This window comes from Rhamphochromis longiceps, linkage group LG3, assembly GCF_057381845.1.
Source record: "Rhamphochromis longiceps isolate RC_006_pf linkage group LG3, R_longiceps_female_GT1.1, whole genome shotgun sequence".
NCBI lineage: Eukaryota > Metazoa > Chordata > Actinopteri > Cichliformes > Cichlidae > Rhamphochromis > Rhamphochromis longiceps.
The window spans coordinates 61,961,762-61,980,033 of NC_140559.1; the positions used below are offsets into that span (position 1 = coordinate 61,961,762).

General features: G+C 40.1%; 1 protein-coding gene across 1 annotated transcript; it reads left to right on the plus strand.

The window, feature by feature from the left end:
- The first annotated feature begins 9,782 nt into the window (after positions 1-9,782).
- On the plus strand, positions 9,783-18,199 carry LOC146675631 (OX-2 membrane glycoprotein-like). The gene is made up of 3 exons (XM_085402564.1): positions 9,783-9,837; positions 12,611-12,949; positions 17,263-18,199. The coding sequence occupies exons 1-3, from the start codon at positions 9,783-9,785 to the stop codon at positions 17,568-17,570; spliced, it is 702 nt and encodes a 233-aa protein (XP_085258690.1). The 3' UTR covers positions 17,571-18,199.
- Positions 18,200-18,272: the final 73 nt, after the last annotated feature.

The following is an 18,272-nucleotide window of genomic DNA, read 5'->3' on the forward strand; positions in this document are numbered from 1 at the left end:
CATGGACAGTTAGAGATGGTCATCTCACCTCTGAGCTTTGGTCTGGCTCTCATGTTCCCCACACAGAGTGCTTTTAGAGGGAGGGACTCCCTCCTCTCTGTCCTCACACTGATCCATGCTGCTCAATTCACATCAGCTCACACACACTTTCTACCTTCACCTGCAGAGGAAACACAAATCATTCATGTGCACATAAACCAAAATCCTCCTTTCCATCATGTGTGCTGTCCAAATATCAGCTGAATGCAGTCAGACAGCAGTGTGAGGCACAGGAAGCTGCCATCAGCTGCTCTACTTCTACTATCAGTCCACTAGATGGAGCCATGAAGCACACATGATGCATTCACTGACACACACTGATTCACTGTGACTGGAAGTTTAAGTACATTAAGCCTCCACTCATCTACATTGTGCTTACAACCCACTGCCCCCCATCTCCCACCCCCATCAACCTCCTGGGGCCAGGAATGACTGGAACTGAATTGGAAACGGGCGTAATCAAACATAAATCTGTTATTCTTATCCATAGGTGTTAAACTCTGGCCCGCGGGCCAAATTTGGCCCGCAGCCTAATTACATTTGGCCCGCGAAGCCAATACTAAATTATTATTAGAGCTGGCCTACTGGTATTATACAGCTAATATATATATTGTTTAGTATTAAGCTTTGCTTGTTCCATATTCGGTTTTTCAGCAAAACTTGTTTGAGTCCATAAGAAAAGATTCATTCTTAAATCTGGAGGAAGATTTTTTTTTTCAGTAAATATTAACGTTAGCCCGCGACCTTGTTCCAGTTTTGAATTTTGGCCCACTGTGTATTTGAGTTTGACACCCCTGTTCTTATCCAACCTGTCTGCCTGGACACAGTTTGCTGACCGATCATGGAGCCTATGATTCGCTTGGACAACAACTTCATGAATGTGGAAATGAAACTGAGTGTCAGCTGAGTGTCGAGCAGAAGAGGAATCAGAGAAAAGTGACAGAGCTGCTGACTTTACAAAGAAAACTAAAACCATGTTGAAGAGATTAAACAGATAATACAAGCTAACAACAACACAGCTGCTGCTGCAGACAAAACACATGTATGAGTGTGTGACAGGAAAAGCACTGAACAGAAGTTTACTATTAAAAATGCAGCATGTTGTAAAAAGTTTGGTCAGTGAGACTGAAAAATGGCTGCATGAGTTACTATTGTGAACAAACCCCTATAAGAACCCTGATATTACCTGAATAAGATCAAATCCTGATACGTAGTGCAGACCTTGGTAAGAGATACGGTCCAACTGGAATATAAACCTTTGGTGTGTTTAATCCAGTCAGTCTCTGAGTAACTCCACTCCTCTGCTTTCTGTTGGAAGAGACAAAAGTTTGTAGCACGATCCTTTTCCTCAGATGCCTGTGTTGGATTTATATTACATCTAAGATAAAAAATAATTCACAAAGTCTGCTCTGTCCTCCTGTCCTCCCTGCAGTCTCTGTGAGCTCCGCAGAGTGATTATAAAGACCCGGAGCTCAGAGTTTCTCCAACACCGTGGTCAAGTGTGAGCCACGCCTGCCACCCGTTATCTGCCAAACTTGAGCTTCAACGCTAAGTTTTACGGTAGTGCTGCTTCTTATCCCTTTTTGCTGATCACACACATAACAACACACATGGTTTTCAGGAAGTTAACAGAAATTAAGCCACAGTGTCATTTGTTTTTCACTCAAGTTGTCTTTTCTTCTTAATTTTTCTGGTAACGCTTCTTCATTCATGATTCATTCAAATCTAAAATAACTTCAAAAAATGTAAAATATTTCTGAAAATCATCTCTTATAGTTGAAATTCAGTTGTCATTTGGCTCAGCTGCTCTTTCATGCATCCATAGTTTCACCTCAAACTGCTGCTTGAGACACGAGAAATTAAAGAACAACTCTGTTCAAACGGAGAAACTTTGAAGGAACTCAATAATGTCATTTAAATGGTTTCAGGTAGGTGTATGAAGGTTCTGTATTCAATCATATATGATAGTTGACATGAAATTCTGAATTCATCTTCTTGGACACCCACACTGCATAATTCTGTAGAAATGAAATTAGTCGTTTCTAATCAATTTCAACATCAAATATCATAACATTGCATCAAAATGCGTAAAAATGATTCTTGATAGCTGACCTTAAAGTCTCTGTGCATTCTTCCTCTGGGTTACCTTCTCTATATATTTGCAGTTTAACCACCAAAAGCTGCAAGGTTTCAGAGAAATAAAAGGAGCGTTCTACTCAAATTTAATAAGATTCATTTAATAAACAATAGAAAAAAAACTTTGACAGTTGTCATAAAATTCTTAACAAACTCCTCTTCTGTCTGTAGCTCAGGAGTTAGAGCAGGGGCCCGTTCTTCGTACGTCACTTACTACATCCAAGACCAAACCATCGCGCTAACCGTGAGCTCGCTAATCCGGTTCTCCGAACACACCTGCTGTTGACGATTAGTACAGCTGGATGAAGTAATGTGAGATCACTGGGTGGCTTAACAGGGGCTACGCATCGATAGTAGAAACATTGATCGGCAACCCTTTGATTGGTCGGCGAAAATGTCGAAGGAGCGCGCTCGGTATTTTTCGGCAGCAGAGCAAGAACTCCTGAGTGAGGGATTTCAGGAGTTTCAGAGTTTAATCAGAACGCAAGGGAACACTGCAAAGGCTGCAAAAGCAAGGAGAGAGGGCTGGCAGAAAGTTGCTGACAAATTAAACTCGTAAGTAATTTCATATCACACTATATTATCCAATATTATATTACATTATATTATATTATAATATGTTATATTATATCCCCTTTCACATTAGAGCCACAACAGGACCCACTAGAACATGGGAACAAGTAAAAGTGAAATATAAGAATATTCTACAGAATGGTAATATTTATCACTTATATTGCTTTTAGTCTCTTGGAAAGAGAACCTGAAATACTCTGTTTGTTTGTTTATAACAGCAACCAAGAAAAGGGCAGAGCAAAAAAAAGACAGGTGGTGGTCCTGCACCCCCTCGTCAACAAGTTGGTTAAGTGAATAATACCCTCACGGGAAAATCGATATCTCTCTATGAGCACACTGTCGCGCTGAGCTAAAGGATCCTGTCTGTCCCGCAATATACGCTGAATTCTGAGGACTCTCCTTATCAATCTTGCACCTTCCGCAATGGGTGGCTCGCGTATACGGACAGGACATGGCTGCGACAGACTTCCCAAATCCACCTTCGCTTTTATAGCCGTGGTCTCCCATCTTGATTACACGAAGTAATTTACAATTACTACTCTGAAATATGAATTACATCTGTAATAATCACATACATGTAATAGAATGTTAATAGTACATTTCCCTTTTTTAGGAAATGACCTGTATGTATCTGTGTGACATCAATAAAAGGATCAAGTGCTGCATTATCTTTAGTTACATTGATGTTATTTATTTATGGTGAAACAGTGGTGAAATATCGCTGTTGCTTTCGTATAAATGAAGCGGACATACCTGCGTGGCCGTGATCTAATCCTGTTTACATAAAGTAAACCTGCTCCCGAGCAGGTTTACGCTTACGGCTCTGTTGCTACGACAGCAAGTCCCGGATGAGCTTCGGGGAACCGAACGATCCAAGATCACGCAAAATCGTCAACAATCAAATCCAGCTAACTTACTTAGCGAGGTACGAAGAACAGGCCCCTGGTCACGAAGTAACTGGAAGGTTGGTTGTTTGATACGAGATACTAACCCCAAGATAGAAAACTCTTCTGCACAGGAAAAGTCCTTGAATGAGTCATTTGTATGAAGCACTTTGAATGCTCAGAGTAGAAAAGCACCATATCAGAACCAGCCTCACCCACTTGTGATGGGTGGGTGGCTGTGGCTCAGGTGGTAGAGCAGATCAGCTGCTGATTGGAAGGTTGGTGGCTCGAACCTTGGCTTCCCCAGCCTGCATGCCAAATATCCTTGGGCAAGATTCTAACCCCAAGTTGCCCTCTGATGATTAGTTTGCACTTGTGTTTAGAAGTGCTTGTGTGAATGAGGCCTGTTGTATAGAGCACTTTGAGAACTCCAGGAGAGTAGAAAAGCACTATATAAGAATCAGTCCATTTACTACATGTCCGCAAAGTTTCATCTCCAACCACTGCAATATTATTTGTTAGGATCGCTGTTCTCTCCGGGTACTCCGGCTTCCTCCCACCGTCCAAAGACATGCAGCTTGTGGGGATATTTAGTTGGATAATCCAAATTGCCACTAGGTGTGAATGTGCGAGTGAATGTGAGTGCGAATCGTTGTCTATCCCTGTGTGTTGGCCCTGCGACAGACTGGCGACCTGTCCAGGGTGTACCCCGCCTCTCGCCCTATGACAGCTGGGATAGGCTCCAGCGCCCCCGTGACCCTGAAAAGGAGAAGCGGAAGCTGATGGAGGATCGCTGTTTTTTTCCTCAGGGTTTTGTGATGCCTTTTTGTTTTCGAGAGTCTTTTGTGTTTTAGTTTGGATCTTTGTATATAAGGATGGTTAATAGTTTGCTTTAGGATTTACTATATCCCATGTACCCTGTTTTCATATTGTAGTTTGTCTTCTTGGTTTTGTAACACTAAATATCTGCTTTTGTGATCCCTTTCTGTACTTCAGTTATGTCCCTTTGTCTGTCTTGTCTCTCTGTTTGTCTGTCATTGTCTGATTTCCCCATCTGTCATGTTTCCCATTCACTTATATTTTCCTTTCTGTTTTCTACATGTCTGCGTATGTCTCTGTGTATCATTTCCTCTTTTTTATCGTCTCGTGTCTTGTGAACTTAGCTTTGAGTTTTACTTCCCCCATTTGGTTAATGATTTGTTCCCATCAGTGTCTCAGTCTCGTCTGCATTTATCTAGCTCATGTTCCCCTGTCCAGTCTGTTCTCCTCTATGTAATTTAAGCCTTGTTCTCCATGTTTTCCTGTTTTATTGTTTTAACTGTTGCTTCCTGTGACTATTGTAGTTTTCTCCTGCATCATGTCTCTCACCCGTTGCCTCTCGTCTCATTATCCAGTGTGTATTTATTGTCCCCGTCTTCTTGTGTACATTGTGCTTTCCTTGCTCTGTGTTCCCATGGTTTTGGGGGCGGTGGTGTGGGATTGATTAAGGAAATGGTTGGGTTAATAGGAATGACCAAAATGAGAAAAATAAATCGATCTTCAATAAGAGAAAGGATTATTCTAAGAAGGAATATTTTTGATGGATCAGAATTATATAATGAAATATGAACAAAATCTTTTGTTAATCATTGTTTATTAACTGAACCTTGTTGAATTTGAGTAGAACTGTTTTTTAATTTGGCAGAAACACGGCAGCAGTTTGAAATGAAACTATCCAGGCTGTAGAGTAGACGAGCAAAATCAAGAATCCACTGAGATTTTCATGACAACAACTAAGAAGGATTTCTTAAATGAATTGTTGATACGCTGTTATGATAATCCACTGAGCTTATTGAATTTGGGGAGAAATGTCCTTTAATGTGCAATCACACAGTGGGCTGAGATGAAACTGCACACAGTGTGGGTGTCCCAGAAGAGGAATCAGTTAGAAATTTAGTGTCAGCTAGTAAGCAAGAATTTAAAAAATATTTTTAAAGATATTAAATTTGTTCTGTTATATAAAACTCTAATTTATACTAGTCAGGTGGATCATCAACAATCATCAATCAGTGCAGTACCAGCAAAATTCAGACAGACACACAAACACACACATGCACAATTTTACTGTCTTAACACAGTATCATAAATCTAATTAGAATATGCTATAGTCCTTTAAATACCAATTTAAATATATTTCAAAAATATATTACAGCTTTTTTCAGTCTGTTGAACAAAAATCCCCAAAGAAGAAGAAGCACTACCATAAAACTTTGTGTAAAAGTGCAAGAAAGTTTAAGAGGCTTACAAATGACGGCTCACATAACTGCGGTGTTACAAGTCAACCTCCTTCATATCTGTCATCATGAACAATGCTATGGTGTGTGCTGGAGCGAAGCTGCACACAGCTGATATTATCAGAAAAAAATACATACTGATTCGATTACCTTCACACGCAGATTCACACAAAGACGACCAGCTGCATCAGCGAAGTTTAGAAGACAGACAGTGAAACTTAAAAAAGGAAACAGACAGATTTGTGGGAATGCTGGGGCTGGGGAACATTAGTAATTAGAAACACAAAATGTTTCTAAGCATTTGTAAATGTTTGTTGGAGGGTTTAGAGGAGCTGAATCATTTTGTGTGAAAGTTAAAGTCAAACACACTCTTAGTAGAGAGAGACTGTGTCTGCAGATCAAACAGGTCTCACTGTGATGTCCCTTTAGTCAGACTCTGTCTCTGCTACATTAATGACTGAAAGTTGTCACGTTCTTATTTAGTTAATACTCCTTAAACCAGGTGTACACTTTTAGTTTAATACATTATAGATTCTCTGATGAAGAAATACGGTATATATATGTAACCTGATGAAGCGGTATCTAAAATGTTTTTATGTTTGACATACCAAGACTGTTCCACACTGCAGGAGTTGCAGATGATAAAACAAAGACTGTAAAGCGAAGCAGCTTGTTTGCTGTTTATCACTGCCTGTCCATTAGTCAAATTAATATTACTTTTATCAAAAATAATTTCCCGTCTGTATTTGGTCTTCCTCCATAGTCGCCATAGTCACATCATTGTGTTTTGTTGATGTTTCCCCTCCTTGTGATTCATTCAGTGTCCCCATGTCGGTCCATGTGTGTCGAGCCGTGTCTCTTAGTTTGTATCCTGTTTTATTTGGAAAGTCTCGTGTCCTGTGTTCAGTGTGTTCAGTTTTGCTTTCTCCTGTCTCATCACATCTAATTTGTCCCTGCTGTGTCCTCATGTGTTTCCACTTCCCTTATCATCCCTCTGTGTATATATTGTGTGACTTTCCTTTTGTTCATTGTCCCTACATTGTTTAGTTTCACTTTAGCCATGGCATCATTATGTTCATTTCAGTCAGCTGTTCCCCCATGTGTTTCCACTTCCCCTGATCACCTCCTGTCTGTATTTAAGTCCTCTGTCTTTCTTTATTCAGTGTCAGGTCGTCTGCGTTGCCTCCCTTCAGGTCTTATCACAGTTGATTCAAAGTTATCACAGTTTTGTCACAGTCAGTTAGTTTTCCTAGTTTGGTTTCAGTTTAGTTTTTGCCACTGCTCATGATGCTTTCATTTTGTATTCACGTTTATAGCCTAAATAAACAGCTTGCCTTTTTATTTTTCAAAACTTAGTTCTGCCTCCTTCCCTGTCTGCACTTGGGTCCACTTCATCATAACACTGGTGTACCCCACCATGACAGTTATGTCCAAGTTTTCCATGTTCCCAGTGTTTAGTTTCCCCACTTTAGTCTTGGTTAGTTTTCCTTTAGTTTGCTCCTGCCTTTTGTTTTGTTTTGCTCACCAACCTTGAATAAACGGTTCGCTTTTGGTTAAACTTTTGTTTCCACGCGTCTGCTTCTGGGTCCACACTTCAACCTCCACATAGTCCACAGCCCACACTGTGGTTGGGGTCAGGTCACAGAGTTTTGGACTTTAACTGGCATTTTATGCAAGGTTTCATTTTTTTCCTGGAATTTACTTCCCATGTTTTGCTGGCTGTGTGTTATGACTCTGGAAATTATTCTAAAAAATATTAATTTGTGATTGTTTCATGACCAGATCCTACAGACTCTTTACAGTCATTATGGGATGGTTTTACAGGTGGGGGACACTGATATTTTTCCTCCTCATACCAGTGTCACTACTGGTATGAGAAGAGACCAGTAACCTGTACTTGTATCTGACAAAACAATCAGAAACAGATTTTATAAGGGTGGCCTGAGGGCCTGATGTCCTCTAGCAGGCCCTGTACTCACTGACTGGAACCATGCATGATTGACATTTGCCATAGAATACCAGAATTATCAGGCCACCACTGGCAGATGTGTTTTTCACCCTGAACACATATGACAGATATGAAAGGGTCCAGAGAAGTTGTAACATCGTTCTGCGTGGCCAGTTTGATAGTGGGCCAGTAATGACCCAAGAGGCATATCAGTGGAGGGAGGCACAGACATCTATGGGCTGGCAGCATCACCCTGACTGCAATTAGGCATCAGGATGAAGTTTCTGGACCTCTGGACTGATTACCAAACTCTACGCTGGTGCAGTGGTTGCTCCTCCTGCTGCAAGACAATGACACCAAACACACCTCCAGGCTGTGTGAGGGCTGTTTGACCAAGAAGGAGCGTGATGGAGTGCTGACCAGATGGTCTGGCCTCCACAGTCACCTGACCTAAACCCAGTGGAGATGGTTTGGGATGAGATGGAGCGCAGAGTGAAGGCAAAGGACCAACAAGTGCTCAGCATCTCTGGGAACTCCTTCAAGACTGTTGGAAACCATTTCAGGTGATGACCTCATGAAGCTCATGGAGAGAACGCCAAGAGTGAGCAAAGCAGGAATCAAAGCAAACATTAAATTTTAGTAAGCTCTTTGGGATCCACTAAGGTTTTTGAAATTCCGTCATATTTTGTTTGAGATATCTTTTTTCTCTGCTGATCAAACTGGAGAGTCTCACTGTAATGTGCCGGCGAGTCACACTCAATTTTACTTTTAGTTTGGAAACTGAACAGACTTTCAGTAAAAATAATGATTCAGCAATGTACAATGTTGGGAACTAATACATTTATAACTATTTTCTAAAGGATCATTTAATGCCACTACAGGCAAGCTAAAGTCTAGCTATCATTTCATAATTCCCACAGCAAAAGTAAGGTGACAGGTGACCACAATGTGGCAACAAGACTGAATTAAGACTGGAAACCTGCACCATCATCTCATCCATCCTCTCAGTTTGGAAAGTAGACCTACACCATTGTCTCAAAGGTATACTCTTCTGTTGGATAATTTGTTGGTTTGTTAAAAACCGACAGAGGAAGCTGTACAAACACATCACATGTCAGTTTTCAGCAGAAGTGTAGGAGAGGACAAAATGTAAGCGCTGAGAACTTCAGAATCTGAGATTTGTCCAGATTTATAGAGGAACAGATCAGATTTATTTTGTTTATATCATGTTCAGTCTTTCAAAATTAGAAAAGGCAGAATTTGTGCTGTTCAAACACACTGATTCCACAAAAAGACAAAAATGTGAAATTGCCTAGCTAACAGTTACAGAGTGTTACGAGTTCAAAATTGGGGATGGAGACAAGAGAAAAAACCACAATAACAACACTGGTCCGGCCGGGTTAAGTCAAACGATGATTTTAATGATCACACGCGTGGGAGATGGACACTGTATGCAGACAGCCTCAGATCTCAAACTGGTGGAGCATTGATCAAACTTTTATAGCCTCTAGTGGCCCCCACCTTATCATAAAAGCCTAAACATTCACATGCTTTCTCTCACACAGCGCCTAAGCTACGACCTTGGCTCCCTGTTTATCTGCTCCTGCTGAGTTGGGGCAGAAAACTCCAGCATGTTCTCTTCTAATCAGACAAATAAGGCGATGACTTTCTGCGAACAGTATTTCTTATAACATCATAAAACAATATCATTCATCCACAATAAATCAGCAGTCTAATGTAATGCAAATCAGTTTAACTAATGCAATAGTTATCAGCTTCTTCTAATTCAGGAAAATAATGCCAACTAAAACTACCTAATAATTCACAATCTTTACTTAGGGGTCTAACATGGCATAAAATAATATTATAATCTAACACTATGCATTGTATAATAGCCAGTGAGGGGACAGACATGGCAAATGGTGCAACATGTCAGACTGTGGGATTATACATTTGTTAGTTTTTCTAATGGCCTCTTCAAAAGGTAAGTTTTATTCCATATTGTCATTTTTGGTTTTTTAAGTTATTTATTGTGACAGGAAAACAAAACAAAACAAGAAGCTCCTAAAAAGGTCATAAATGTGAGAACTTTTCCAAAGAAATCTCAGTCAGTTATGCCTGAGATAGAGAGATGATTATAACAGAGTAAAGATAGCATTAAAATGTTGGTGACAGAAGTAATGCTAAAATCTCAACAAGCCAAAGTTACATACATGCTAAAGAGAAAGATCAAACAGTACTGAAATGAAGAAGTGGGCATTACGGGGCTTCCCCAGTGAAATAACTGAACTTGGAGCACAAAATAATAAATAACATACCAGTAATGCGCGGAGGGAAGGCTTCTGAGAAAATGTATAAGTTCACAGGGAATTTCTACAATAGCACGAGTTAGAGGTGGGCAGATTGATGCAGTTATCAATAGTATTGATACCAATGCTGGTATTGTTACTGGAGATATACTACTGCAATAGGATTGGTACTTTGTTTCTGTCCTGTAAGTTCAGTATGTACCTCAGTGAATTCTGTTATGTAGTTGTTGTTTTTTTTTTTTTTAAATGAAACATAAAACACGGACTATGAAAGCCTCTTATTTTGTTTGTGCAGCTCTAACAACAGTGATACAAGCACAGCAGACTGTGCTGGCTGCAGTGGGAGAAGATGCTGAATTCAGCTGTCAGCTCTCGGAGACTAAATACATCCTTCAGGTCACATGACAGAAAATCTTACAAGATGTGGAGACAAATGTTGACACCTACAGCTTTACTGAATTTTCAAAATGCAGAAAAAAATGATTGAGTTTGCTGATTAAAACACTGATGAAACTCTGCACTGGGAAGTTTTTGTACTTTACTTGGTACAGTTGATCATTCTAACATGCCTTGGAATGTCCCAGAAGGAAGGGAGATTCTTCCTTCCTTCGGGGACATTTGAGTTTTCAATAATTTGGCTATTGTACGACGTTGTTTCAATACGTGGTACAATAGCCAGTGGGGACACAGAGACGTGCACCATGTCAGACTGTGGGATTCTGTGTTTGTTTTTTCTTTTTATGGCCTTTTCAAAAGGTAAGTTTTATTCCGTATTGTTGTTTTTGTTTTTTAAAGTTATTTATTGTGACAAGAGAAAAAAAAAAGAAAACAAGAACCTTCACTCGTAATAATTAAAAATTGATCCTAAAATGTGAGAACTTTTCTCTGAAGTGACAAAGAGATTGTCTTTAGACAGAATCAGAGGGAGATACAATTACTGAAGAGTTTAGATTTTGTTTGAATGAGTGACAAAACGTTTCTCCCACTGAACACTCAGCCTAATAAAAAAGAACAAAATCAACTTTCTGTGTCATGAGTTGTTCATCATTCAGATTAATGAGACTGTTTTGAGAGCTGTGTGAAAACAGCTTTAGACTGTTTTGTTAAAGGTTGCCCCATGCCTATTCATATTACGATGAAAGCAATAGATAAACCACATGTTTGTGTGTTATGTATGTATGGTTGGTAAATTAACAAAAATTGGGTTGTATGTGGCCTACAATGTAAAAGACGTTTCACAACCCCAATGTAGTTAAAAACAAGAAGGCACTCATTTCCATTAGACAGAGACGGAGTTCAGGTCATAAGTAGTTTACTGACAATTATTTAACATTTGAAATGAAAAGATCCGTCAGTCCATTCACATATATACTGTTCAGAGAAGGAATGTAGTTTAGAGCAAAGTGTAGTAGTGTGCAGTGGCTAAACACACTCACCAATTGTTCTAAAATAAACAATTTATCAAAACATTAACAGTCTTTCACACATACATACGGTTTATACACTATTTTAAAAAGAAGGGGTTGAAGACCTGATTGATTACAAAAAGTCTATTAAAATGTTCTGGGTAACCACAGAAATCTTAGTCAGTTATGTCTGAGAGAGAATGTTTATGACAGAAGTAATGCCAAAATCTCAACAAACCAAAGTTACATACATGCTAAAGAGAAAGATCAAACTGTGCTGAAATTAGGAAGTGGGCAATATAGGGCTTCCCCAGTGAAATAACTGATCTGAAATAACTGAGGCACAAATTAATAAATGACATACTAGTAATCCACAGAAGGGGAGGCCTCTGGGAAAATGTAGAAAATCAATGGGAATTTCTACAGTAGCACGAGTTACCAGTCAATACCAGTCCTGGTATTGGTTATGTTGAAGTGATGGGTTTTATAATTCATTTTTGGTCCACTGAAGGGATTGTTTTGTAGCCCCAATATTGATATTTTGTAAATAAAAAATATGACCTCAATTAAACCTTTAAATCCCCTGCACTTGTCATAGATATCTACATGATGTCCAAAAAATATACATCAAGTCCAAGGTTCTAATGTTGAACGCCATATTGATGTCCAGCTTAAATCATGGTTGGACCTCCAAATTGTTGAAAAAGTTCAAATGCAGTACAGACCTCCAGAATTGGTCATGGACCAACAGAACCAATATAGACTCGATCTGTACATCTATCTGACTTTCTTTGTTTAGTTGGTAGCTAACTGAATTGTCTTACTTTTTTTTATAGATGAAAGAAAATGTCCCTGAAACATACAGTATGAAACAATGAGTGTCAGGTTTATATTTATAGTCTACATCACATTTAAGTGGTACCCATATGTCAATTTGTTTGAGCCTAAAACACAGACTACTCCATGACCCGAATTATTGTTTAATCCTTCCCATCAATACCTCTCAGTTCCACATCTCTAACTCATGTTATTCTCCATGCAGCTCTAACAGCAGTGGTCCAAACACAGCAGACTGTGCTGGCAGCAGTGGGAGAAGATGCTGAATTCAGCTGTCAGCTCTTGGACACTGAAGACGTCCTTCAGGTCACATGGCAGAAAATCTCACGTGATGTGGAGACAAATGTTGCCACCTACAGCAAGTACTATGGTCAGAGAGTGAATGATGGCTTTAACGATAAACTCAAGTTTAAATACACTGGACTACAGAACTGCTCCATAGTCATCAGGAATGTGACGGAGCAGGATGAAGGATGCTATCACTGTCTGTTTAACACTTATCCTGAAGGCTCCTTCACTGGTAGAACCTGCTTCCAAGTCTATGGTAAGAACTTTTGCATTAATGTGTTTAAATGTGCTAGAAACTGATTTCCTTTCAACAACATATTCCTTGCAATATCTCCTGATCCTTCACAGAGCTGCATGAACCTGCCGTTGATGTCAGAGAGTCAAACTCTGCTGAAGAGTGGGTTGTTTCCTGTTCAGCCACTGGTCGACCTGCTCCCACTGTAACACTCTCACAACAACACCTCAGCTTCTCACAGTACAACACTGTCAGTGTGTCCAACACCAACGCTACATTCACTGTCACCACTACAGCTGTGCTCTCAGGTTCACGTAAACACAGCACACAGGTGGGATGTGCAGCACGAGTGCTCTCTGCTCCTCACAGAGAGGTGATGGAGACGATTCCTGAGGTCCAAAAAACATCTGTTGGTGGTGAGAAACTCTTTCTGTATACCACAGACTAGACTAGAGACGGATGATACTTGGGTAAATTTGACTGGGATCTAATAACAATGACTTCAGTACTTCATGAGTGATGTATTATTGTTGGTCAGCGTCATGTTTTTCTGTTTTTTTCACAGATTTTCCCTCAATCACTGTAATAGCTGCAGCAGTGCTGGTGTTGGGTTTGTCTTTTTCTGTTGCTCCACTATGCTGCTTGAAGAAAAGTTACCTTTTCACTTTCTAGTATGTCGTTTTGTAATGTGTCTTATCTTATTAACATGATAGTGATTTATTGATTCTAACCCTAAATCTATCCAGTAATGTCTGCACATATTTTCAGTACTGATTTTAAAGTGTTTTAATCCTTCTGTCACTCAGGGAACCCAATAAGGATTCAAATACTTCAAAAGTCAACCAATGACATTGATGTGTAAGACTATTTAATAATTATTTATTTTTTATATTTCATTTATTCATTCATTCTTTGCACTGTGATTTAACCCATCTTTGTGTAAAGCAGGGGTGTCAAACTCCAGGCCTTGAGAGCCAGCGTCCTGAAGCTTTTAAATGTATCTCTGCTGCAACACACCTGAATAAAATTATTAGGTCATTAGCATGACTCTACCCTACTCAAGTAAATTTAAATAAATGTAAGTACTAGGGGTGCAACGATACACAAAATTCACGGTTCGGTTCGGTTCGATACTTTGGTGTCACGGTTCGATATTTTTTCGATACAAAATAAAATGTTCATGCCTTTTTAATTTGTCATTTATTAAAATTATAAATATATATTTTAACTCAAAAGTACAGTTTTTAAATTTAACCCTAACCCTTGTGCGTGTTTTTTATTTTGACAGCGAATGCGCACCTGCGGACCACTTATGTGCACCCCTGGTTATATAGCTCATCATATTGCAGCCACAGAAATTCTTTTGTCCATGAAACCATAAAGCTGCACTTTCTTTTTGCCTCATAGTCTGATTTGTCATAACTTTTCCGTTTTGTGCTAAGCTTTTCTTTGGCTGTCACTTCTTCACCCTGACCTGTCTTATTTGGCTCAGCAGAACTGAAATATAAATCCTGCTGCTTTTACACGCGCACTCACATAAGCTCAGCGATTCTCTGCGCGATCAACCTCTCACATGTTTAAGCTGCGGGAGATTTTACTTGTCATATTTGCATAGTAAGCTAACGATTGATAAGACAATGTCAGAGGAATTGGTGCACAAATTATCATCACTCACCAATCAGTGCTGTCGCTCTCTATACACAGTTCACGCGATTGCAAAATGAAAGCAAAAAAACAAGCGCAAATTCAAATGCGATTTCAATATGTCACATATTGACAGTGGCTCACCGATGCCAATGACATAATTACCCAGCTACATTTCCGAAAGAATGCAAAAGCATTGACATATATTTTTCCTACAATAGCCCGACGGGCAGGGCAGAGATAGATTTTGGTAGCCCGACTGGAAAAATCGCTAGCGTCCTAGCCCCAGGACGTCGGGCTAGCGATGATGTCGGCGTAAATGTGCAGTCATATTCGTTGTGTTCCCACTAGTGCTTTCAGGTTAACCTCGTTAAAATGACCTTAACGCCACAACACGGCAAATCTCCGTTAACGAGCTATCCCTGATCGCCCCGTGCATGGGGCTGGACGGCCAACACGTTAACGAGCTAACTGCGCTAACACACTAGCTCCCACCCATGTAATTGAGCATTGCGTGGCACATCCAACATACTGTTTTACTTTAGTCATGACTCGCTTACCTTCAGGGTCATACGTCACATGAAAACCAAAATAATTCCAAACGCCAGATCTGAATGAGGGTGGGGGAGGTCCATCTTGCAAGGAGAGCTTAACTTCTGTCTCGCTAGCTTGCCCTGCGCTCTTCCTTCTGACTATGCTGTCTGTGTGGAGCGCTCAGTGGATCTGCGCTCAACAGTGCAGCCTAGGCGGAGTAGTCGAACGCAGATTCACTGAGCGCTCCACACAGACAGCACCGTCAGAAGGAAAGTTGATAAAATAAATTACAAATGTTGTATTGTTCGATACATATGCGTACCGAACCGAAAGCACTGTATCGAACGGTTCAATATCGATACGAATATCGTTGCACCCCTAGTAAGTACATACCACCAGGTAGCTCCACTCGTACCCAGTGTAACGGGAAGTGAGAGGGTTAGGTTTTGGCGCTTTGAATGTTCAGTTGTGTGATGCAGCGATTAACGTTTGAGTAAAATATTGGGCTCCCTCGTGTCTTCCCTACATTCCTCCACAATGTACGTTTTTGCAAAAATGTACTTCTAGAAGTACTTTTATTGCACGATGTTCATTCACTCATGAGCTGCTGCAACATGAATCAAATGGCTGAACTGCCACCTTGGCGTGCAGTCAAGTTCTACAGTCTGCTAATGATCTAATAATAAGTATTAATATTCCTCACTCACCTTACTAAATGTTTGTGAACACAGCCAGAAACATTTGCATCACAAACACAGACTAGTGTTTATTAGCAGAAGCTTTTGGGTGGTTGCTCTCAAACCTGTGTACAAGTTTAAGCATTAATGGTCCCTTCACTGATTTCCAGGTATCCAATGTCAGGGCTAACAGATGGATTCAGACACAGGCAGCGTTCTGGCAAGCAAAGGGTTGACAATTTATTAACACAGAAGGGAAACCACAGTGATGTGTATATACAGTGAATGGGGCAGGGCTTCAGGGCTTCAGGGCTCCAGGGGAAAGAATCCACACTCGCTCCCCACTCGGCCCAAACTCCGCCACTCCTCTTCTTACGCACACTCGCTTCTCCACAGCCACTCTCGCTCCAATTTCCACTTATGTTGACACACACAGGGATCACAGGTCAGGGTCCGCCACCAGTTCTGGGGAGATCTAAACACAAAGAGTCCAATTAGATCAATACGCCACACAACACTGAGAGAGTTTGTCTTAGGAGAGCTGAGAGCACGAACATGGGAGGTTCAACGTTCCAGTGCCGAATACTCCGTGCCGCAGCGTTAAATAGGCAAGGGGGACGCCGCCTGATCAGCAACAGGTGTAGAAATCACCGCAGATACGTGGGCCAAGGGTGAGAGCCCACAATGAGCTCCACCCAGGGAAGCAGGAGAGAAAACAAAACAAACCTGTGGCCAACATGAGCGAGCCGGAGAGGCACAGGGACCATGACAGCCAATACCAAGTGCACAAGTTCACCCCAGATGGTTCCTCTTCTCTGTAACTTGGAGGATGTGGAGTAGGCTGTATTTTAATCAAAGACATATCAATCAATCAATCAATCAATCAATAACCATGTCTAAAAACAACACAGGTTGACCAAAGTGCTGTACACAGTAAAAGAAAAAGTAAAAAGTAGAAACAAATACACACAATGAACAAAACAAAAAATAATCCCAAATTTCGTTTTTTTTCCTGAAGGGGTCAAACACTTTTATGCAAGAATGACAGCGAGGTGAAAAACCTTCACCCGCAAGAAAACTCGAGCTGTGACTCATAGTACGAACACACACCTCACAGTAACACACTTTGTTTAATGTGAACTTTTTGCCAAGCTAGCTAATCCTGACCAACACACCAGACACAGAAGATAAAGGAACGATGTTTTACTGTTAGAGACAGAAAGGTTAAAACATTTTGGCAGAGGGCTAAAAGGGGCTAAAATTACCCAAAAAGAAATTCCATTTGACCAAAAACACTTAATTTTTAAAAAATTAAGTATATAGTTATGAATAATGAACAAATAATTAACAAACTGGGGTTTATAAATCGTGTAACACATCCTTATGGTAAGAAATTTTACCTTAATGCGTTACATGTGTTAGAAGTCAATGTATCTTTAACAATATACTCCTTATTTTATATCTCCTGATCCTTCACAGAGCTGCATGAACCTGTTGTTGATGTCAGAGAGTCAAACTCTGCTGAAGAGTGGGTTGTTTCCTGTTCAGCCACTGGTCGACCTGCTCCCACTGTAACACTCTCACAACAAGACCTCAGCTTCTCACAGTACAACACTGTCAGTGTGTCCAACACCAACGCTACATTCACTGTCACCACTACAGCTGTGCTCTCAGGTTCACGTAAACACAGCACACAGGTGGGATGTGCAGCACGAGTGCTCTCTGCTCCTCACAGAGAGGTGATGGAGACGATTCCTGAGGTCCAGCAGACGTCAGATTATCAGTGATGGTGAGAAACTGAGATGCAATAACAATGCATTGTGCTAGTATGCATTTTCTCTTTGATCAATAATTGATGTATTCATTTTGATCAGTGTCACATTTTTCCTGCTTTTTCAAGTTTCCTCCTGGATCATTGTATTAGCTGCAGTATTGGTGATGATGGTGTTTGTCAGTGTTGCTGCTCTGCAGTAGGCTACTCTTTAAAGAAAAAGACCAGATAACTTTCATTTTTCATTTCTTGTCATTTTTTTCTACACCAAAATCTATCCAATAATATCTGCATAACATTTTCTACTTGTGATTTAGTTATTAATTCTTTGCTTCATGATTCAATCGGTCTTTGTCTAGTATTAAATTTTATGTTTCCCATTTAATCCCACTGGCTTTAAAGTGTTTCACCAGATTTTTACGAAGTATTTCCAGTCTTTTGTTGTCTCTGTCCCAAATGTTCTGAAATGTGTTGCATGTATTAAAAGAAGTTGGACCAAAAAATGTACTATGTACTTACAAACTTACATTTATGAAAGCTGAACAAACATTGATGTACTTGACTTTTGTAACAGTGAAAAGGCGATCTGTTTTTATTGATAAATATATATGTTTGCATTACTGTTATTTAGATTGCCATGTTAGAACGTAGCAAACAACATTGTTTGTTCCTCTATGGTTTCTTTATTTTTACAAATCTAAATGTTTTTTGTCAAAAG